At 41.4% G+C, this 23213-nt stretch overlaps 2 protein-coding genes across 3 annotated transcripts; one reads left to right on the forward strand and one right to left on the reverse strand.

Moving 5' to 3' along the window:
- Nucleotides 1–1064: 1064 nt before the first annotated feature.
- On the forward strand, nucleotides 1065–16977 carry LOC136051698 (granulocyte-macrophage colony-stimulating factor receptor subunit alpha-like). 2 transcript variants are annotated; one of them, XM_065741261.1, is made up of 12 exons: nucleotides 1065–1341; nucleotides 7098–7223; nucleotides 7410–7532; nucleotides 8738–8858; nucleotides 10255–10384; nucleotides 10486–10661; nucleotides 11390–11529; nucleotides 12396–12434; nucleotides 13324–13456; nucleotides 14560–14653; nucleotides 15205–15286; nucleotides 16415–16977. In XM_065741261.1, the coding sequence occupies exons 2-12, from the start codon at nucleotides 7128–7130 to the stop codon at nucleotides 16481–16483; spliced, it is 1203 nt and encodes a 400-aa protein (XP_065597333.1). In that variant the 5' UTR covers nucleotides 1065–1341; nucleotides 7098–7127; the 3' UTR covers nucleotides 16484–16977. The 2 variants fall into 2 exon arrangements, with proteins under 2 accessions (XP_065597333.1, XP_065597332.1); XM_065741260.1 differs by having other exon boundaries at nucleotides 7098–7215; nucleotides 7399–7532.
- A 1348-nt stretch (nucleotides 16978–18325) lies between these two features.
- SLC25A6 (solute carrier family 25 member 6) lies at nucleotides 18326–22337 on the reverse strand. Its single transcript, XM_065741265.1, has 4 exons — nucleotides 22175–22337; nucleotides 20283–20769; nucleotides 19382–19522; nucleotides 18326–18965 (listed from the first exon to the last, which is right to left on the reverse strand). The coding sequence occupies exons 1-4, from the start codon at nucleotides 22283–22285 to the stop codon at nucleotides 18808–18810; spliced, it is 897 nt and encodes a 298-aa protein (XP_065597337.1). The 5' UTR covers nucleotides 22286–22337; the 3' UTR covers nucleotides 18326–18807.
- Between the last annotated feature and the right edge of the window lie 876 nt (nucleotides 22338–23213).

Here is a 23213-nt window from a genome sequence, read left to right on the forward strand (position 1 = left end):
GGAACGTGCCAATCCTCTTCCCAAGGTGCCAAAGTTAACAGATTTAACATTAGGAATGTTGCTCAAGAGACCAGATTATTTAGCTGAAGCACTGCTTTACATACACTCTTCTCTAGTATTACTCACTTTACATAGTTTCCTTTCAGTCATAAAATCAAGATTTTAAAGTGGAAAAAAATCATTAACATTCCCTTTTATAAGTATCCTTGGCTGATATTGGTCAAGACAGAGCAGTATAGATTGAAAAAACAAGACATTTGGAATTTGAAATATCTGAAGTAATTCTCTATTGGTAGATCTCATCACATATGCAAGAAAATAATAATAATAATAATAATAATAATAATAATAATAATAATAATAATTATTATTATTATTATTATTATTATTATTATTATTATTATTATTATTATTATTATTATTATTATTATTATTATTATTATTATTATTATTATTATTATGTGAGATATTTTTGTTCAAGAAAAGCAGGGTTAGGAATAATTCTTCCTCTAGCAGACTAACTGCTGAGGATCCTGTCCCACTCCCAAGAAGCCTAAGGAATTCTCTTTTCTGTTGTTTTGCCTGTGTTAAGGGTGAAAGATAAAGAGTAATTCAAAACATTCTGGCTGTGAGTACTTGAAAACAAGAAATAAAAAGTAATGCCTGAAGAACAGCTACCTTCTTCTATGTGTATCACATATAATGTAAAACAAACTAGGAAGTGACTAATATTCAGCATGACCCAAAGCCACAGCTAAAGTTACTGACAGCAAAAGCAAACATTATGGTTTAATTTTTCATATTTATATGACTGCAAAGCCTTGACATTCTATACAGTCAGTTGGGTATTGATAAAATTAAATGGCCATGTTGTAAGAAATGTAAGCATTGACTGGTTATATAAAGTTGAAATTTGTGTAACATAACTGCAATTATATACTTCCAAAACATATAATTTATGAAAATGTCTTTATTTGTAAGAGGGAAATTACTATGAATATGTTCATGACCACTGTGTCATTTTACACATGTATTATTTTATAATAATTTTGCATACTGTGACTGTGAATGTTTAGTTTAAACAGCATAGCAGGAAGGAAGAGTTAGTTGCGTGATCAGTTCATGTGAAATCATTAGCATCTGCAAATTAGGAAATTTAAGGAAGTTCAAAAGCTGTAGGGGAAATGATAATCTGAGTAACTTTCTGGCTTGCAGAATTTGCTATTAAGTAGCGTGTACTGTAAAAAAACTGACAGATCTAAACACTTGCAAGCTTAAGTGCTTTTACAGCTCTGATCCAAAATCAAACAAAATAGAGGAGAAGGAGGTTTCCATGAGGAGGTATGTGTTTTTGCATCATCTATTTCCTTTTTCTTTTGCCACCAAAAAAAAAAATCTGCAAAATACAAACATTTGCTAAGGATTAAGCTAGATTTGCTTATACTTGAACATCTACAAAATTTGGATTAGCTTCCTGGTTTAGAAAGCCTAGGCAAAGTGCTGGTACTTTCTACAGGATTCAAAGTCTATGAAATGCCTCTGATGTCTGTTGCTTTATTTGGCATTTGTTATCTGACATATATTTTGCAATAACTTAAAAAAAATATTATTTTCTGCATCCTTGGGGATATGCAGATTTCTATTTCTTGCAAAAAAAAATGTTTATCACAAGATCATGATATATACAAGGCTGCAAGGCAACTAAGGAGGCTGGTGAGTCCCACTCCCTGCCCAGAACACTCAGCTACAGCAGGTTGCTGACAGCTGCATCCTGTCAAGTTTTGAGTGTCTCCAAGACTAAAGACTCCACAGTCTCTCTTTATAGTTGCAATAGTAAAAACTGTTGTCTTATCTTTTAACAGAATGTCCTCTCTTTCAGTTTGTGCCCATTGCCTCTTGTCCTGTCATCGGGCACCACTGAGAAAAGTCTGGCTCTATCTTCCTTATTCCCTCCATTTGTTTTATGCACATGGATAAGGTTCCCTTGAGACTTCCTGTCTTGAAGCTGAACAGTTCCAGCTCTCTCCACCTCATCTCATTACGAAAGCTGTTCTACTCCCTTAACTGTATTTGTGATCCTTTGCATGATTCACCCTAGTGTATCTCTGCCTCTCTTGTACTGGAAAGCCAAACACTGGGCACAGGACTCCAGTGGCCCCACCAGGGCTGAATGGAGGGGAACAATCACCTTTCTTAGTGTGCTGGCAGTGCTTTTCCTAATGCGTCTCAGTTTGCAATTAGCCTACTTTGTGGCAAGGGCACATCACTGACTCATGCTCAGCTTGATGTCTACCATGACTCCCAGGACCCTCTCTGTATGGCTGCTTTCCAGCAGGTCATCTTCAGTATGTGTTAATGCATGGGATTATTTATCCCCATGAACAAGAACCCCAGGAGCTCATTTCCCTCTAAGTACACAAGATCCTTGTCAGCCCATTCCTCAAGCCTGTCCAGGTTCCTCTGAAGCAAAACAGAATAGTGCTATAGCAACCATTTTTCCCAGTTTTGTATCATATTCAAAAGTGAAAATACTGATCTAGAGGTTGAATTGATTCTTGGAAGGCTACATTTAGTCATCAACATGATCTAAATACTTAATTGCCTGCTAGGCATTGACAGACTTTTCCTATGCTTATTTCTATGCTTTCTGGAACGTTTAATGGTGATCTCCATGTGCCTGTGATGTATATACTTTTTTTTGTGTCAGTGATTTATGGGCTGGATCGGCCCAGTTCCATGATGAATAGGGTGGGGGACTCACAGACCCACGCCCTGGGAAAGGGGAAGGAGGAAAGGGGAGAGGGTAGTGAGATTGACCTAAAAACAAAACAGCAGCAATGATCTGAAGAGGAAAACTAATATAGTAAATAAGATATCAGAATGCAACATAACACAATATAATTGGAATTGAAACTAATAAGCTGAATAAAATGAGAGAGTGTTCAAAACCAAAGGCCTTACACTAAAGCTGAAGGCAAGATGACTAGGGAACCTCCACTGCTGAGATGAAGAGCAGAAGGGAGAAGTCTCTGGGACTTGCATGCAGCTTTATCTTTTCCTCTGGGTGGAAAATGGGAATGCAGAGTCCACTGGGATATGTAGTTCTCTTCTACCCAGAAATTTGGCAGTCCATGGACTTAAAGCATTAACTCTTTAACTTCCAGTGCCTTACATGATGTTATGAAGTGGAATACTGATAACATAAAATCACAAAACCATGACTGTTTGACTGCAACATAAAAACATCAGTTTAGGTTCACATCACCCTATGAATAAAATTTGTATTTACAGAAGGGTGTCATGGGCAGGAGTAAATTTCCCAGAGCCATTCAACAAAAGAAAGCCTCTGGCAAAGCTAGGAGTTAGAACCAAGAAATCTTGATATCAGGTGGCTTTTACAGGTGACATCCTGTACTCACAGCTTGAGAGAAAAGAACATGCAGATGAAGAGAATAAGTGTGTAAGCCAGTATTCAATTGATGCCTTCTGTAAAAATTACTATTCATAAGCCGTAACTTTTAAATATGACCATTTTTTCCTTCTGGAACATTGATACAAAAAAAGCATACTGAGTTTGCCCATGCCTGGCTACAAAAGATCAAACATACTCATATAGATATATATATATATATATCGTATAGTGAAAGTGTCTGTCTTCCAGAGATATGATCACTATTGGTGAATAAGACACATCATACATCTGGTAATGTTAGATAATAAGCTTAGCAGTAATTTAGATGTTTTCCTTGATAAGATTTTCCTAGTGAAAAATAAAACATAGATTCTATAAATAAAAGTTAATACTCTTCATGGCTCCAAGGTCAAGTAGCACTGGCAAGTTCATGTCAACTTAGCTTGGATGAATTTCCTCTTAAGCAAATCTACCTTGGAGAGAGCTAGAGAACTATAACTAAAAACTGAGGAGTGTGGACATCATGCTCTTGAGTTTTCTTTGAGTCTCTCCCCCATGTAGTAATATAACTACATGCTGAGAGGTCAAGACACTTGTGAAGCTGGCCAGGAAAGGAAAAAAAAAGAAGAGGAAAAACATGAGGAAACACTACTTACACAAATGTATTCTTGTTTCCGTTAGTGTGATCCTTCAGATAGCACTCCAAATTGGTTTGGCATAACTATGCCTTCCTTCTGACATCTCCAGTATCGAGGTCTGTTCAGAGCAGAGAGAGTTTAACCATGTCTGTCTGCAAAAGATCAGTTTGGGAGAGGGTGAAGGTTCTAGAGGTACAAAGCTCCTTCAGTTGTAGGCTGGAGCCGCTTGCTTGGCTGCCAGGCAGAAGGAATGGAAGAATGAAACAAAAGAATTAAGTCTTGCTGCAGTTCCTCTATCCCTTGCCCTGAGTGTAGCCCAGAGAAAATCCAGGAGACCTGGTTATTTGTCAGTACATTCAGTTAGGGCAATAGGAAGAAAAAAAAAGCAGTAATTACTCGACATAGATCTCTTCTGTCATTGGTTTTGAAAGTCAGTCAACTGTAAAATACAAATGCATTGGGAAGCAAACTTCTTCAGTGCTCTGGTCAATGAAAAAGATTGTTTCTTCTGAAGAACGCTTTCATCTCCTACTATTCCTACTGCAAGCCCAATGGCATGCTCAGAGCCTGGACACAGCTGCCAGCAAGCTCGCCTCTAAGCAGGTAGCGCTGTAGACAACTCATTCAGCAGTGCTCTTGATGAGCATTTCCACAAGAAAATGCAGTGAATTATCAGTGTGGAAAGCAGAAGAGTCATAAGAGTGAACAGAAGGAGATGACAAGAAAAAGGCAAAGACAATAAAGGAAAGGTGAGCAGACATTTTAGAGAGTACAGGAAAAAAAAAACACAAAGTGACTGAACAAAAGACATAAAATGCAGAAAAATGTGGCTATATGAAAAGAGGTAGAGAATAAGTGGAGGTCTTGATATTCCTGTGTGCATTCCTGTGGAGATCACTGAGAGCATGGGAAAGCGAAATAACTGTTGAGACCAGTGTCTCAGAGCATTTCAGTACCAGTCCTCTACACTTCCTGTACTTAAGATTCTTTGGTATCTCTTCCCAGCAGCTGTGGCCACATCCTCACTGTTGCAGAATGAATTAGAAAGAAAAGACTGATGCTGAAGAGATAAGAAAGAAAGTGTCAGGCTACCATGAGGACTCTTATCTGCTGAAACCAGCACAGTGTTCTGTCCTGGCTCTACTTCCGGAGACGTTAACAGATGGGTCATATTGAGCCATTTCCATGAAGTGTCATGTGTCTTTCAGTCACAAAACTCCAGCTTGCTTGGATCAAGCTGGATTTTTGCTTAACCCACAAGTGGAATCGGTCTTAATCTGTTCTTCTGAAACGTCTGTAACAATTAATATAGAAAAGCAAACAGTTAACAGCCTATTAACAAGTTTGTTCATAAGTATTTACTCAAATAGCCCTAGAATTAGTCCTAGAAATGCCTGCAATCAAGAAAATGTCTACATGAAAATTGCTTTACTAGGAAATCCTACAACCAAAAATTCCACTAACTGGTGTTGCTTCTTCACACAGAAAGGAACAGAAAACCAATTACTAGGAACAGGGAAATTTCTTACATAAAGTTTTAACTTCCTCTGAGAAAAGTAAAATAGTACCTTAGATACATATATGTTTGACAAAAGTAGATGCCAGTGTAGAACTAGCTCTGTTCAGACCTTCACACCCCATGAATGAATGTGGAGTCACTCTTTGCAGGTACATATTCAGTAATTTAAGTTCCCTACAATGCTCTGTAACATCTGACTCCTCTGGTTCTGACATTGCAACAAGTGCAAAACTTGAAGTAGACAGATCTGGGATGAGGGATATGAACATTTAAGAACAGGATGGGGAGAGGGGGGATTAATCTAGCTAGAAAAGTAGGGAATCGTTTATGATAGACAACAGGTAAAGATCCAAAAAAAAAAAAAAAGAAAGAAAGAAAGAAAGAAAGAAAGTAATCTTGGTGGTGGTGGTGGGTTTTTTAGGAAGAAAGTATTCCAAATCAAGGGAACTCTGCAAAGGAAAACAGAAAATCAAACTTGCAATATCAACAAGCTTAAAAATATTTTTATCAGTAGTACTTAAAGGCTTTAAAACAAGCACTGAGAAATTATTTAAGTATACCAGGAGCAGTGAATAGAATTTGATCAGAAAACCATGGCCTGTAATGTGAGCTTAGACAATTAAAACATAGAAGACCTACTTGTAAGTGTCTTAACATCAGAGTACACCCCACACGGAATGTCTGCAGGAATGTTAGTTGGTCTGTTTCATTATCAAAACAGAGCCACATCAAGAGGAGAAGGATATCTCATATCTTCTGTGAAATTCCTCTTCAAAAAGGATAATTAAAATATGATGTCTCTTTGGGGAAAATTAGTCTGAATAACACACAAAGACAGAATAAGATTCAGGAAGATGTTCACAGCTTATGAAAATAAATTTATAGGTTCAGAGGACCAGAAAGGCTAGGAATTATGCAGTACACTGTTTATTAATATGCAGCTATTCAATCAAATAAATGGTACAGTAAGACATAGAGACTCATGTTGTCAGAAATGAAATGAACATATGGATGTGACACTGAGAGACAAGGTTAGTGGGCATGATAGGGATGGGCTGTGGTTGGTCAAGATTATCTTAGGGGTCATTTTCAACCTTAATGATTCTGTGATACTATGATTCCATGATTCTACAGTAGAATTGGCAGGGCTGTTCACAGGATCAGAAAGCAAGACCACTCAGCATTTTGATGGTTAGGGCAAATACTTCTCAGAGAACAGTAATCCTAAACCATGGTCCCTGCATTGAAGTCAGTGAGTGGATGTGTGGTAATGAGAGTTAGTGGCCTCTTCACCTCAAACCGCTGTCTTGCAGTAGATGATAGCATGCTTACTTAGATATTTCAAAGAGTAGATGACCACCAGAAATCCTGAAGCACAGCCTTTGATCAGCTTTTCTGAAGAGTATGCTCTAGGGGTGAAATTTACAAGAGCTTTCTTTGCTCTTGTCATGAAGAAAATTTGCAGAAAAAAAAATAGGTCACTTAGATATGTATTTTTTTTTGTTAAATTTTCTTTCTTCCCCTGCAGGCTTCACTGCAACTTTACAGAGAAGAAAAGATGTTCGATGCTCTTGAGCTCACATGCATAATTTGTTGGTGTATGATGATATTTTGTCCTTTGCATGCTGACCTGCAGTGTATGGGGTGTAAGTATGTTTTTACATAATCTGAGATACAGTGTTTAATTCCACATTTATCAGAGTTATTTGAAATTAAGCCATCAACAGTGAATTTATGAAATATACTATGCTGAAATATACTAGCCTGAAATATACTATGCTCTCTATTTAACCATATCCTAACTTGAACTTATTCTGTAACTCTTTCAGTGGGGACACAGGAATTGCCTATCTCAAATTTGACACTGAATCGTAGGAGAATGGAGCTGTCCTGGCAAAGCAGTAAGAACTTCTCCAGTTACAAGTGTACCATGGCCTCAAGCTTTGAACACAGAGAGATGGAGGTAAATGTGCTATGTGTTTGTAATGGCACTTTTTTGTTTATCTCTAAGAGATTTCACTTACCTTAAAAAAAAAAACAAATGAATCAGTTGGCTTTAAAATCTGAAAGTGTCTGTTGGCAGTCTACATCTTGATCTGTCAATGGCTATGGAAAGCTATTGCCAATGCCAGAGTGTATTTGATGTGGAAGAAGCTTTCAGAAAGAAGCACAGAAATGAGGTTCTGTCACCAAAGAGAAAAGGAGGTGATAGCCTGAACTGCAGCTATACTGAACTGCAGCTATACTGAAGCACAAATGGGAATGTAGCTGCAGAAAAATATGGATGTGAGACTAAGAGAGACACCTAGAAAATTTAGAGAGACACAGATCCTTCAGCTGAAAAGTGAATATTTCAAATGATGTAGTAAATTTTCTAAGTCTCAGGTTCTTAACCTGTTTCTCAGTAACCTGGAACACGCCTCTAGAACACATTATGTTATGAGCTCATGCTATCCTAACAGAAAAGTAGAGGAGTCTGGGGGGGGGGGGTAGGAGAGGAGAGAGAAAGAGGGTCAGCTTACTTAGAATAGCAAAGCAGAAGCTTAATTGGAAATATGTACTACAATAACACAACACAACATCACCAAGAATTTTAAGTTTAATGTCATAGGCATCTTTCTTAGCCCCTGTGGAGATCAGATGAAGACTTCTGTTTAACTGGGATCCTCTGATTTAATTCCATTTTTGTTCTCCTGTTTATTCAGCGTCTTCTCTTATGCCATTGTGTTAATATTAGCCTTCCTTAATAGTCATACTATGGTATAGAAATATTTTTGTATAGTTGTGCTTTGAATTACTCGGTTTCAGTCTAGATTACCCTCAATTTGTAAATAAGAAAGTTATTTTCTTGGGTGTAAAACATTCATAGGCATGTGAGGCAGTGGCACAGGCTGCCCAGGGAGGTGGTGGAGACACTGTCCCTGGAGATGTTCAAGAGCTGTGTGGATGTGGCACTGAGGGACATGATCAGTGGGCATGATGGGGTTGGGCTGGGGTTTGACTTGATGATCTGAGAAGTCTTTCCAACCTTAATCATTCAATGATTCTACATACGGACACTAAATTTTGGCCACAGGTGTTGTTGCTTACTGGCCCTTTCAGATCCAGCACCATCTAACACAGCAGAGGAGAATTAGAGAAGTAAAATATGCACATGTTATTTTTCAGGTGGAGAGCAGATTGTGCAGGTTTGAAGTGGAAGATGGCATGCCTCTATACAGAGGAGCAGTATTTACAGTTGAAGTACCAAAGACAAACATCTCAAAAATGTGCCCATTTATCCCCAAAGGTAATGCTCATGGTCTGGGTAAGGTTTTCTCCTTTAACAGTCTTTTAAAGGTAATTGCAACCATAGGAAACAGTCCCTTAATCAGTAGTTAAATATTATTTACTATTTAAAATGCTTGTCTTTTTGAAAATCTGTCTAAGCTTTTTGTTCTCTAGTCACTGTTCTGCAGTTCTGCAATGAAGGTGTTACAAAAAAAATGTATGAGGAGAGGAGAGGAGAGGAGAGGAGAGGAGAGGAGAGGAGAGGAGAGGAGAGGAGAGGAGAGGAGAGGAGAGGAGAGGAGAGGAGAGGAGAGGAGAGGAGAGGAGAGGAGAGGAGAGGAGAGGAGAGGAGAGGAGAGGAGAGGAGAGGAGAGGAGAGGAGAGGAGAGGAGAGGAGAGGAGAGGAGAGGAGAGGAGAGGAGAGGAGAGGAGAGGAGAGGAGAGGAGAGGAGAGGAGAGGAGAGGAGAGGAGAGGAGAGGAGAGGAGAGGAGAGGAGAGGAGAGGAGAGGAGAGGAGAGGAGAGGAGAGGAGAGGAGAGGAGAGGAGAGGGAGTCAAAAATCAAATAGCACTGTTAGACTGTTCTACAACTACACCTCAGCTTCTCCTCACAGAACATACCTTCAGTCCTTTTACAACAGCTTTGGTGCCCTCCTCTGGGCACTTTCAAGTATCTTAAAGTCCGTGTAATGTGGAGCCCAGAACTGCCTGCAAAATTTGAGGTGAAGCCACACCACTGCTACATACAGAGGGATAATCACCTCTTTTGACCAGCTGGCTTTGCTGTTTAATGCACTTCACAATGGGGTTTGCCCTCTTGGCTGCCAGAACACTGCTGGCTCATGCTGAGTTACTGTCACCAGCACCCTCAGACCCCTTCCTGCTCAGCTGCTCTCCAGCTGCTCCTCTGCCAGTCTGTGCTTGTGTCCGGCAATTGCCCTGTCCCAGTTGCAGTACCCAGCACTTGTCTTCATGCCATTGATGACTGGACAACGTTCCAGCGTATCTAGATCTCTCTGCAAGGCCTCTTGTCCTCCAAGGAATCTGCAGCACCTCCTGGTTCTGTATTGTGAGCAAACCTGCTCAGGATACATTCCACTCCTGCTTCCAGAACACCGCTAAAAATGTTGAACAGAACTATCCCTAGAATTGAGGGATGACTGCCAATGAATGGATGTCAGCCAGATGTAGCCCCATTCACTGCAACCATCTGAGCTCTGCTGTTGTGCTAGTACATCTAGTATGTAGTAGGAATCTATCTACCTCATGGTTGAACAGCTGGTCCAGAATGATGTCATGAGGGACACTACCAAAAGCCTTACTGAAATCCAGAAAGATTATATCTTCTGCCACAATTCTCCAGCATGGGGCAGTCCACACATTTTTTCCTCATAATGAACATAGCTGTGCTTGCAGGCATTAATGGGTCGGCCATTGAGAACTTCTCCTGTGTGATTTATAACATTTCCCTCATGAACTGCACCTGGCAGCCAGGAAGGGATGCTCCAGGAGATACCCAATATTTTCTCTACTGGCAGAACTCGAGGTGAGTAGGTCTTCTTGAGTCTTGGATAGTTTGAATTCTCAACACATCACTCGGCCTATGTTCAACCAAAACCCGTTATATATCTGCTATGTTACCTACAGAGATGATGATGAGACAGAATGTGAGCTTTACACGAAAGGTGAAAACGACAGAAACATGGGATGTAGATTCCAAAATGTGACAATTAAAGATAAAACTACTTATTTCCTGGTGAATGGGTCCCATAAAACCTTCCTGATCCAGTTCTATGATAACTACACAAAACTATATACAATTGGTAAGTAGACACTTTTGTTATTGCTGTACCATAATAAATATAAAAATAAGAAAGCTAGGAATATTTCTCTGAAGGGAAAAAAGAAAGAGAATGAAACAGCTGTGTGCAGCTATTATAGAACTCTATACAGTGGTACAAACTTGATTCATGATAGCTGAAAAGATAGAATTCCTGAAATTTACTAAAATAAACAAAGGCAGAGAATAGCAGCTTGGGGAATAGTGTGAACAATTCCTTGGTATTCAAGTGGTGAGAAACAACTGTGAAAAGGTTTCGAGGGCAGCTATCCTGCGGGCTCATTTCTCCACCTCAGTAATTCCACACCTCTATGAGAGTCACAAGGGCACTGTGCTCTACAACCAGACAGAGCTCATCGAATTAAGACATCATTAACAAAATAAGTGGGTACCCACAAGTGATCTGTGTGGTAGAGATTTGGGGCAGGATCCAGTTGCCTAAAACCATGCCTCTGGTGCCATTTGAGACACCTTCAGACATTCAGAAAGTTTTGTAGATGTAGGTCGGATATTCAATAGTTGCAGCATCTATAGTCTATAGATAGTCTATAATTTTCATACTGTGTTTTACCTGTGTTTGGCAAATAATATTTACTTCTACTATCAGCACACAGATGAACTAATTGCCTCAGCTTCACATACATTTTGCTAGGAACATGTGAATTATAATTGTTTACTGATCATGTCTACATGACTTTCATTTAATTCCAGAAAGGCTCCCTCCTCCATTGAATGTCACTGCCAACTGTACTAGCAATCCAGGAGGTTGCATAATTACATGGCAACAACCCCTTCTAAGTCATGTGGAAAACATAGACTGTTTTGAGTATGAAATTAACATACAAAATAAGGTAATAACAATCTACTGGTTCAAAGATCACTGGTACCAAGACAGACCCTGGGGGACACCGCTCATCACCAGTCTCCACATGGACACAGTGCCATTCACAGTCACACCCTCTGGCTGTGACCATTCAACCAATTCCTTATCCACCCCACAGCCCACCCCTCAAATCCATATCGCTCTAATTTAGAGATAAGGATGGGGTGGGGGACCATGTTGAAGGCCTTGCACAAGTCCAGGTAGACAATATTAGTCACCTTCCCTTTGTCTACTGATGCCATCACTTCATCATAGAAGGCCACCAGATTGGTCAGGCACAATCTTCCCTTGGTAAAGACAAGCTGGCTGTCTTAGATCACCCACTCATCCTTCATGTGCCTTAGATGTTGTACTAAGGGATACGGTTTAGTGGGGAAATACTGGTGGTAGGTGGATGGTTGTACTGGGTAATCTCAGTGGTCTTTTCCAACCTTAAAGATTCTATGCCTATCAGAATTCAACTGGAAAGAAAATAAATCTGCTGTTCCTATCAGTTTTGTGCTCTGTGTTATCAACCTATTGCAAAGCTACAGCCTCCAGAACTGTGGATGATTTTTTTGCTTGGATAATTCAGATATACTCCTGCTGGATCGACATGTGGATTGTGTAGAGGAAAATACAGCTCACAGCCACTGACATAATTTGTTTTCTTCCTTTTCTAAAATGAAACAGAAGACAAAACTGAAGTGTTGTATTCTAGAATATTACTGGGGCAGAATCTCCATTTGGATTTTCACTTTAATTATAAGTGAGAAATAGAGAAAAATAGAGGAGAAAATATATGACCGATAGACAAGAAAACCAAAACAGCTTGGATTTGTCTTTGTTTTGCAGGACAAGACCCCAGAAGATAAAAAGGATCCTCCTGTAATTGTAAGTATTCCTATGCCAACAAATCCACAATTTTACCCTGTTTAACACATAAATCACTATGATATAGAATACAGCTGTCCCTGGAACTATAGCTTTTCCTTCAACATAAGAACTCAGGAAGATATTTTCCTGTGGCAGCATCATGTGTAAGCTTCTTAATATTTCCCCCTTTGGATGGGCATAGGGAGAATTTTCCTTGCATTTTACAAAAGGTCACACTTTCCATTTATTTCACAAAGAAATTTTACGAGAGAGGTTGATCTCTTTCTTTTTTTTTTTTTTTTCTCCCTCTTTAATAAAAATTGAAAATGTTCTTTTTATTGAGACTTTTTGTGGACAAATACCACTGTAGTTCTGGACAGAGAGATAAGGGGTACATCGAGATCTTCAAAACAAGTGGAATTGGGACTCTAACACAACCTATCAGTCTTTCACTTGTAAATGGGCAGTTCTCAGCCTTGCAAGCATCCTTGACAGCCTACAGGCTTTGCATGAAGCACCATGAGGCCTGGCGATGCACCAGGTGGTGTTAGATTGTCTTAAAGGCATCAATTCTAGTTAACAAAGACAGGCACTATCCAGGAAAGTCTTTGCATGATTTGCAAACTTGGAGGCTGCTTCTCCAGTTTTAGCTTACTGTCCTGCTTTATATTTTTTAGGATATATATATGACTAAGGAAAGAAGGTAACCTTAACAGAATAAATTTAAGAGCCAACAAATTAAAAAACAAAAACAACAACAAAAAAATCTTTAAAGTCCAAAACAGAATGAGTGATAGGATGAATTAATGGCCTGCGAAACCATGAAAAATAAGTTTCATTTACTGAAATTAAAACTCAAATTTTATTAATGGTTGCCAATGGAGTGAAATATGCCTTCTGATTTCAGGTAGCCAAACATAAATATGAATTCCAAAGTTACAACGTGAAAAAAAAAAGCATTCTGAAAATCAGAGCACGTGGAAAAAGAAGATGTTTTGTAAGCAGAAAGTGGGGGGAATGGAGTGACCCTATAGAGTTAGGTAAGAATGAAATATTCTTTTAATCTAGGGTGGGTTTGGGGATTTTTTCAGATGCTGGCAGCCCATGTATAGCTGTGCTTGTGGTGGCAGCTGTGACTCAGACAGCAGGATCACAGGAAGCACCTGAGATGGACCCAAACTGTCTTCTGTTAGAAGTTCTGAAAGTCCCCTTAAATCCTCAAATTTAACCTCTTCCTTCTGAATCTTCCTATTCCATTTCCTTGACTTTCCTTTAACAGTCCCACCTCTATGCCCCCTTTTCTTTCTGAGTCTGGTTCCCCTCATTGTCTGGATTTTTTATTTTTCTCCACATTTTAAACTTTCAAAGTGTTCCAAGGTGCATTAAATGCACTTGAACTTTTGAACAAAGTTCTGTAAGATGCCAAATGGAAATCCTTTGGATGACTCAAGAGTCACAGAATCACAGAACTGTAGGGGTTGGAAGGGACCTCTAGAGATCATGGAGTCCAACCCCCTGCCAAAGCAGCTCCCTAGCCCAGGTTGCACAGGTAGGCGTCCAGGTGGGTCTGGAACATCTCCAGAGAAGGAGACTCCACCACCTCTCTGTGCAGCTGTGCCACTGCTCCGTCACTGCACTGTGAAGAAGTTCTCTCACACATTTGTGCAGAACTTCCTATGCCTCAGTTTGTGGCCATTTCCCCTTGTCCTATCACCACACACTGCTGAGAAGAGTCCAGCCTCGTCCCTTTGCCTCCCGCTCCTTACGTATTTATAGATATGGATTAGATCCCCTCTGAGTCTTCCTTTCTCAAGGTTGAACAGCCCCAGGTCTCACAGCCTTTCCTCATAAGGGAGGTGTTCCACACCCTTTATCATCTTTGTAGTGCCCCGCTGGACTCTTTCAAGATCCCTTTTTTTTGTACTGGGGAGCCCGGAACTGGATACAATACTCAGGTGAGGCCTCACCAGGACAGAGTCGAGGGGGGGATCACCTCCCTCAACCTGCTGGCAAAAGAAACGAGTCCATATGCTATGGTTCCATCATGTGGAGATGATGCCATGACTTGGATCAAGAAGCTCAAGTGCAATTGGAATTAACACTGTTTGGCAGACCACTGATTTTTCTCTCTTGAATGTTTCAGGTGAAGAGAAAGATTACTTCACTTTTGTGATTTTACTTCTCATAGCACTCGGAACAATTCTAGTGACGCTACTCCATTATTTCCTTTGCAAGAGGTAAACAGACCTTCTTAACATAGGAATCTCTGCGAAACATTCCTACTACCTGTGCAACCTTGAAGAATCCGATCATCAGTGTCATTCAGGATTAACAGTAGTATTGTTTCGGATGACACTGTGGCGCTCCATGGGGGACAGATTGTTAGTGAATCTTTCCACCAGATCCTAAAGAGAAATAAAGACAAGAAGTGTTTTTAAGCGTTGACATTACTTTAAAATGGCTGACTCCATGCAGTACCAGACAACAGGGAATCAGGACAGATGAAAACGCCCTTTCTTTGATAAAGCTTCTTGTTTAGCGGTGGAAGTTCTTTATGTCATGTGGGTTATTTTAAACCTTGCTTAATAAATCATTTATCGTAACTTCGGTCACAAAGCAGTTACCCAATGGATCAGTGTAAAAATAGTTACTTCTCAGTCAACATACAAAATATTTTCCCTCTTCTCACTTAGTGTTTTATAAGGCAATAAATAACACCTTTAAGGTTCAACATAAAATTTGCTGTGTTGCATGACTAGTATTTTTTTATCCCATTTTCTACCCAAAGGTACTGCAGTTTAAAAAGAATATTTCCTCCTATCCCACAACCAAGAGACAAATTTGATATGCCAGCTGAGGAAGATATCCAGGTATGCTCATCCATTCAATCAAATTGGTTAACTATAACTTACCATAAGCTGCAGGCATGAAGAATTGCCATGTAAATACGAGAGCCGTATTAGGTCCATTAAAAATTCATTTGCTCCTGCACTAAGTTTGTTCAAAAAATCAAAGAGAGGAAGTACTTGTCACCAAGTTACTAATAACTTAATTTGGTGTAAAGTAGGTATTTATTAATTATTAGTTATTAATTGCTAGTAAAGCAGCAAACAGTCCGTAAAAAACTGCAGACCTTTTGGATTGCATGTTTTTGCTGAACATGAGGGACGCCCAAATTCCAGAGCTACACAAAGCAGGTGGATATGGTTCTCGAGCTGTTGCATGGGCACCACCACAGGTAGCAGCAGACCAGCAGTAACTTCCAGAGTTCAAGTTCAGCTTCATAAATGCCGTGGCTGTGATGATCTTTTTCAAGTCTCTTACTCATCTGAACACCTTCCAGACTCCTCTTTGCCTAATTTAAACCTAAAAATGAATTTTATCTCCTTTCCCAGACACAGTGTATAGTAAATACACTTGAATGCTGTAATTCTTCAAAATGGATCAAGTGAAAAATGCATTATCCAAGGAGTTTCTCCATTGAACAACAGGACTATCCCTTCCTAGTTCAATACATTAGATTTAAGTGCTATTTTAAAAATATACCTTGCTGATCTTGCTTCCTGAAGCTTGAATTTCATCATCTTGTCCCCACTTGCTCTCACAACCTTTCACATTTGCTGTTTGTCCCATTTCTCAATACTTTTCCCCAATCATTGAAAGATCTCATGATTCGTAACCCTAAACTCACTGTACTGATTCTTTAAAGCTGATGTTGGAGTTCTGCCAGCTTTCCTTTCTAGACTTGGGTCAGATCCTACCAACTCAGCTCACCAAATTTATTTTCCCCACAGTCCTCCACTTTATTTTAGCATTCTTCAATCTTTGGTCATTTTGCCTTCTTATAGGAAGACCAGGGTCCCTTCAGAAATGCATATATATTTCTAAATAAATATTTCTAAATATAACAATATAAAATAATAATATAAACATTTCTAAATATATTTCTAAACCTGTCATTTGATATATCTTAAAATCCATATTTTTCCTCTCCTTAGACCAAGAACGTGCTGCTAACCCAAAAAAGATGTACTGAGGAAATAACTACGGTTGAAGAGACGACCTGACTTTCTGGAAAGTGATTTGGATTCAACACAAAATCGCACATCCTCCTAATAATTGCCAATTATTTACAGTGTTCTTCACAGCACGGACTTGAAGTGAGCATCAGCTCATTTTCCAAAATCTTTTCCAGCTGGAAGTGTTTTCCAAGAGACACGTTTCACCGACTTAATTGCTTCAAATAAGGCAGAAAACAAATGCTTTTTTTAAAAGTCTCATTTATTGTTTGCCTCTTATGTTCCCACACTGCATAATCACATTGAAAAATGCTGCTGGATGACTAAGGGAAGCAATATACTAGAAAAATAAACACCCAGTAGTACATGCCGAAATGCACAGCAGAGGTAAGTTGGATTTCAATTTAAATAGCAACCCGCACTTGCACTGATTCATTTTCTTGCTCCTCCTGGTTAACACCTAATTTAGTTGGAGGGGGGTGGTGAAAAAAACCTCATCCTGTTTTCAAGGGGATGCTGAGTTAACTGTCATGCTTGCCTCTTCCTCAGTTAGGCCACCATGCACTCAGTACAGCTATATGAGGTGCTCTATCATTATACCTACCTTTTAAGCCACTGATGTAGAAAATAAACCTACAAAACATATTTATACAGACAGAATTTTCCTCTGTCCCCTCAAATCAACAGAATCACAATTGAAACAGCAGGCTTGATTGGAAAGGTCAACATCAAGTGACCTGCCCACACCACAAAGAGCAACTAGATTTTGAAAAAAACAGAAACACCTGCAGTAGGTACATAAGATTTGCCATTAGCCTGTGTACAGAGTAGCTATGTAATGTACTTACATTCATAGAAAGATGCTGAAAGCAGTGCTTGTGCCATGGAACACCACATTGGTGCAAGATCACCAGCCAAAGCCATGCTGCAAATTTAAGTACCCCATCTTGAGTAGCAACCTCAGAAGGCACACACACAAAAAAAAACCTCAGATAGCTCAGTCAGCCTCCAATGACTCATACATCCTTTTTAGATACAGGGCGAGTTCTAAGAACATACTGAAAGATCAACACCTTGTTTTCATTTACTGGTCCCCCCATCACATCTTTGCAGATTACAAAGAAGTATGGTCATATATATGTATAAAGAGCACAAATTCAGCTTCTCATAACACTTTTTGAGATGTTTTTAGTCTCCAGCCAATCCTTAGAATTATTTAGTCAATACTGAAGGCTGACCTACTTTTACCTTTATTTTACAGCTACACAGAACGACGCATAATCCGTTACAGATCCACATCAACTTCACCTTTTAGAATGAACTTCAAATTAAATTCATTTTCCAGAGGTACTGGCCACTTCTAGAGATAAAAGCCCAAGTGGCACATCAACACTTCCAAATAGCAGCAACAATATATGACAGGTCATTCAGAGGTTGAAAGCATTTAACCAGGTTCCTGGTTTCTTGCATGAACATCATGTGTTGCTTCCTATATTCGTTTAAAAAAATACAGTCCATTTTAAGACTTTTGCCCAGAGCAAAAAGCATTCATTCCTTTTTGATTGCCCTGGGAACTTTGGGTAGTTGTAGCAGTACAAGAGAAAAACCCTCATTTTACATCGTATGAAAAGCTGCACATGAATTTCTAAGAATCATGCAAAAAGCCACTTGCAGCAGCCCATCATACACTGTTAGGCACAAAGAAGGGGAGTGGTTTCTATTAGAACAACCCATGCTTTCTTACTCCAAGTTCTCACATTTGCTTATTCTAAAATAAAATCAAACATCCCGTTACAGTGCAGTGTAAGTGTACCAGAGGAACCATTATCCGAAACAAGTTTTTGAAGAAGAGACACTTTCCCACAGCTTTGATGTAATAATTTCAACACAGACAGAATAAGTATGTTTATTGTTTTACAGCAGAATGCCCCAATTTAAGAACGAAGTTGCTAGATGTTCAGCTGTGCAAAATGATACATAGTGCTTCAGTACAAGTGGAAAAGAACATGATTTGTTAGCAAGTATTTTCAAATACAATTTTATGGTCCTAAAAGATAGGACTTGAAACTGAGGACTGATCCATGGGCATACTTTTTTTTTCTGCCTAAATTGGACCCAGCCACTTTGGACCCAGAACCACTGTCACTGATTTTTCATCACTGAAAAAATCATTACACTGAACTGCCAGATTCAGTGTCTTCGTGCAGGTTATCATGAAATGGATCAGTCCCCTATGTCAGTTTCCAGCCCCATCTACACGTATCAGCTGGCTCCGATAAATAAAACTCACAGGAATTTCTTGGTCAATGGTCCATAATGGTAGTTATTCTACACGATCTGCTCAACTTGATTTCCAATTTTATTTAGGCTGTTTAAATGACTTTCTTGAATTCATCGTACAGCACGAGCACGAAAGCACCCCCCATGCCTCTGAGAACATTAGACCATGCACCCTTGAAGAACGCCTTTCCTCCCTCATCTCTTGCAATCTTCCGCCAGCAGTCAATCGTTCCAGAGTACATGATGTCAGCTGTAGAGAAAGAGCAAAGAAGGATTTTTAAATCTAAAAACAGCTGTTTTACTCCTCCAGATACTTTATGCCCCATATCTCACTTTAACACACTATGAGTTCAAGCAACAGAAAATCTTCCTGCCTGCTTGCCTAGCTATTAAGTTATGTCACAAAGTGAGAGTGTTAACTGCTCTTATAATTATGCTATCACCTTCTTGCTTTCACTTAGTTTGTCACCACAAACCTGTCCACTTAACCTATAAAGAAAAGATCTCATCATAACTCCTCACGTACACCACAAGTCAGAAACTTCCTGAATTGCCTCATACTACTTGGGCATAAGATCAGTTGAATCAGATTTGCACAACAAGGAATCACATGTACCGCAGGATCACTGTTAGCACTGCTTAAAGGATGACACAGTAACAGCCTACCTCCTTTGCGTCCTGACTGCATCATCATCCTACGCCGCACTGTGTCAAAGGGATAGGAAACCACACCAGCCACAGCAGTCACTGTCTGTGCAATCATCCAGCTGATAACGATGTGAGTATTTCTGGGATCTGGCAGCATGCCTGCAAAGAAGAAGCTAATTAGCTTTCTGGCTTGCAAATCTTCCTCTAGTTCACAGCACAATAGCTGCTTCACTACAAAAAAATACTGTGAAGCACTTCTTTAAGCTGCAATGAGACACCTGAAACACATTAAGCATACTGAAGCAACACAGAAATAAATAAGGAAACATACACTGTTTCCTTGTCAGTAATCAAAACGAGTAACATTTAGGTACCAAGATTATTTCACACAGACATGGAAAGTGATTTAATTACTGATGTAATTATTCTCTCCCTGTTTATATAAATAAATATCACTAAAATAAATTAGTCCCTAAAAATTTTATTAAGGTATGCAGACCAATTACCTCTACATCCAGAATTTAAGCTTAACAACTACTTGATAGAAGTACCACTCAAAATCTGCTAATTACATTTGCATTATTCTACCATAACTACAGATACTCAGAAGAAAGAAAAAACTGAGTATTTGTACATTGTTACCAAAACACATTACTTCCATTAGGAAAAAATGTTGCCTTCTAATGGCAAGCGTAAGGGGAAAACTCTAAAGCAGCCTGCACCATCAATGCATGCTGAAGCTTTGCCTTAGCACACTGTTACTCTCAGTGCAGTGCCACTAATGTTGGCACAGATACCCCTTCTCTGCCACACTTATATAAGCTATACAAGTGGCAACAGAAAACAACACAAAAGAACAGGCAGAAGCAGGCAATACAATTCTGCAAACAGGTTTACCAATACTCTTCTGAAACTTTACCTTTTGCTGTATCATAGATTCCAAAGTAGGCAGCTCTATAGATGATGATGCCCTGGACAGAGACATTGAACCCTTGATATAAGCCACGCAGACCATCAGACTTGGTAATTTTGACTAGACAGTCCCCGAGACCAGAGAATTCTCTGTCTGCACCAGCTTTGCCAACATCAGCTGCCAAACGGGTTCTTGCAAAATCCAAGGGGTAGACAAAGCAGAGGGAAGTGGCTCCAGCTGCACCACCAGAGGCCAGGTTGCCAGCAAAATACCTCCAGAACTGAGTGTGCTTGTCTACTCCTCCCAGGAACACCTGCTTATACTTATCCTTGAAGGCAAAGTTGAGAGCTTGAGTTGGGAAGTATCTGATGACATTCGCCAAATTTCCTCTCCAGAAGGACAGCACTCCTTGCTCCTTTGGGATACGCACTACGCAATCGATGATACCCTTGTACTGTTTATCAGCAGCGATTTGCTTACTCGCGTGTTGCACCTGCAAGCAAAAACATGCATCTCATAGAATCACAGAATGGCTTGGCAATGATCTTAAAGATCCTCTGGTTCCAAACGCTCAGCAAAGGGCAGCATTGCTCTCCAATATGTTTTCAGCTCTATGCCTTAGCTGGATGCACTGCAGCTGGGCCTGAGTCTGCTCACATCATAATGCAAAATGCTGCACAGCCTGAAGGCTTGATGGCAGTTGCCATCTGGAAGAAGACCAATGGCGTTCTGCCTTGTATCAGGAATGGTGTGGTGAGCAGGACTAGGGAAGTAATCCTGCCCCCGCAGTCAGTACTGGTGAGGCCCCACCTTGAGTACTGTGCTCAGTTTTGGGCACCTCAATAGAGACAGTACATTGAGGTGCTAGAGCAGACCCAAAGGGTAACAAGGCTGGTGAAGGGCTTGGAGAATATGCCCTATGAGGAGTGACTGAAGGAAGTGAGGCTGTTTAGTCTGGGGAAAAGGAGACTGAGGGGAGACGTTATTGCTCTCCTCCAATATCTAAAAGGTGCTTACAGTCAGAGAGGGGTCGGTCTCTTCTCACTGCTGACAGGACAAGGGGAAATGGCCTTAAGTTGTGCCAGGGTAAGTTCAGGCTGGACATCAGTAAGCACTTCTTTACAGAAAGGGTTGTTAGGCACTGGAATAGGCTATAGAGGGGTGGTTGAATCACCCATCCCTAAGTGTGTTTAAAACCCATCTGGATGTAGTGCTCAGCGACACGATTTAGCAGAGGGTTGTTAGAATTATGGTAGCATGCTTAGGTCATGGTTGGACTCGACGATCTTTGAGGTGTTTTCCAACCTGAGTGACCCTATGAATATTCTGGGACAGTCTGAGCCTTGAGGCTAAGGATTGTCAACAGTTCGGTGAAGGCAAAACGCTGAAATAACCCAAAAGCTAAAACCCCCGCTTACACAGACATAATCGGAGACGCATCCAAAACCTACAGCTAAAGGGATAACTGCGCAACCCTAAGAACCAGAGAAAGGCCCTAAACCCCGTCGCAGGGAAGGTCACCTTGGGGCGCGGGGTCAGCCCGGGCCGCTCCGGCAGGCACCGCCCAGCTACCGGCTCCACGTGAAGGTCACCAAGATGGCGGCGCGCGTGCGTACTCCCGCCCCGCGCGAGGAAGTGACACAAGTCACTGCCTCCCGCCGCGCCCCGCCCCCGCCGCGCCCCGCATAGCGGAACCGGCTTCCCCGCAGCGCCGCGCGCGCCCCCCGCCCACGTGACCTCACCAACCGCCCCCTCGCGCGCGGCCTTTGTTCCATGAGGGCCGCTGCCCGCCGTCCCCTTCCTCGTACCCTCCGCGTCTCCTCAGGCCCTCAGGGCGGGCGACTCCGCGGAAGGTCACGGCCGCCCTCGCTCCGGCCGTGCCCCGCCGCGCCGCTCACCTGCAGCAGAAGCTTGACCCGCTCGATGGGCGCTACCGCCGTCTTGCTGATGGCGGCGGCGACGCCGCCCGCCAAGAAGTCCTTGAGGAAGGAGATGGCCTGGTCCGCCATGTTCACAACGCAGCCGCCGGGAAAGAAACACCGCCACTGCTCGGACAGAAAGGGCGGGTGCGCTGCCGCGCAACGGCTAAATGCCGGGCCCCGCCGGCCCCGCCCCCCAGCTCCTCATTGGTCGCGCCGCCGAGAGGGCGGGGCTTAGACGCCCGGGTGGGCGGGGCCTGGTCGCCGTGGGGCGGTGCCCCCGGCCGTGCCCCTCCGACGCCAGTGCTGCAGCGCCGCGTCGCAGCGGCGGCCTCGGCCGGAAGGGCGACAGCCCGCGCCTGGCTCTACACCAGGGCTGACAGCTGTCAGCGCGGCCCCACTGAAATGGTGCTAGCTGCAGGGCGCGAGTTCCCGTGTGCCTCTTGTAATTGCTTTCGCTTTTAATGGATGCTTCCTGCAGACGTAAATAGCCACTTTCTTTTAATCAGGTGAACCGCTGAGTGCGGCAGTGGAGGTGTCCAAATCTAGCTCACACACACACGTGTATTGTGCAGGTCAGAAGGAGCAACTCAGGCCGGGTGATGTGAGAACAGGACGTGCCTGGCATGCTTCCACTCCACAGCCTGTGTCACACGCCACTGCACCTTCTATTGCACGTTGGGAGATATGGAGTAACTCTATGCTGTTTTATATTCTGATCCAGGATGGGGAGATTGTGAAGTGACTCCCATGCTGACCAACAGAAGGTCACACACATGCTGTGTGACAGGGACATAGTTTGTTACACGTAAAGAAAGGCCATGGTGCACATTCTCAGAGACACATGGCTATTTTTCTTTGAGGGAAAAAAAAACCACCCTCATAAGTAAATGTTAATTCTCTCATAGTGCAATGCCATGTATGTGATTCTCTAGGCTGGGACTTTCTTCCCTGTGAAGCTTTCTATAGATTAAAGAACTTTGTGCTTTGGGTGGTGTTGGTTTGCAAAATGAAAGTA

Source organism: Cyrtonyx montezumae, unplaced genomic scaffold (genome assembly GCF_038088225.1).
Source record: "Cyrtonyx montezumae isolate F1298 unplaced genomic scaffold, pur_monq_1.0 scaffold_3, whole genome shotgun sequence".
Lineage (NCBI taxonomy): Eukaryota > Metazoa > Chordata > Aves > Galliformes > Odontophoridae > Cyrtonyx > Cyrtonyx montezumae.

Coding starts and splice junctions, on each gene's coding strand:
- LOC136051698 (XM_065741260.1), top strand. CDS start 7,128: ATGTTCGATGCTCTTGAGCTCACATGCATAATTTGTTGGTGTATGATG. Junction 12,435..13,323: donor AAAAGGATCCTCCTGTAATT/GTAAGTATTCCT, acceptor TTCTGATTTCAG/GTAGCCAAACATAAATATGA. Junction 13,457..14,559: donor GAGTGACCCTATAGAGTTAG/GTAAGAATGAAA, acceptor TGAATGTTTCAG/GTGAAGAGAAAGATTACTTC.
- SLC25A6 (XM_065741265.1), bottom strand. CDS start 22,285: ATGGCGGACCAGGCCATCTCCTTCCTCAAGGACTTCTTGGCGGGCGGC. Junction 19,523..20,282: donor AATCTATGATACAGCAAAAG/GTAAAGTTTCAG, acceptor TCTTCTTTGCAG/GCATGCTGCCAGATCCCAGA. Junction 18,966..19,381: donor GCAGTCAGGACGCAAAGGAG/GTAGGCTGTTAC, acceptor CTTTCTCTACAG/CTGACATCATGTACTCTGGA.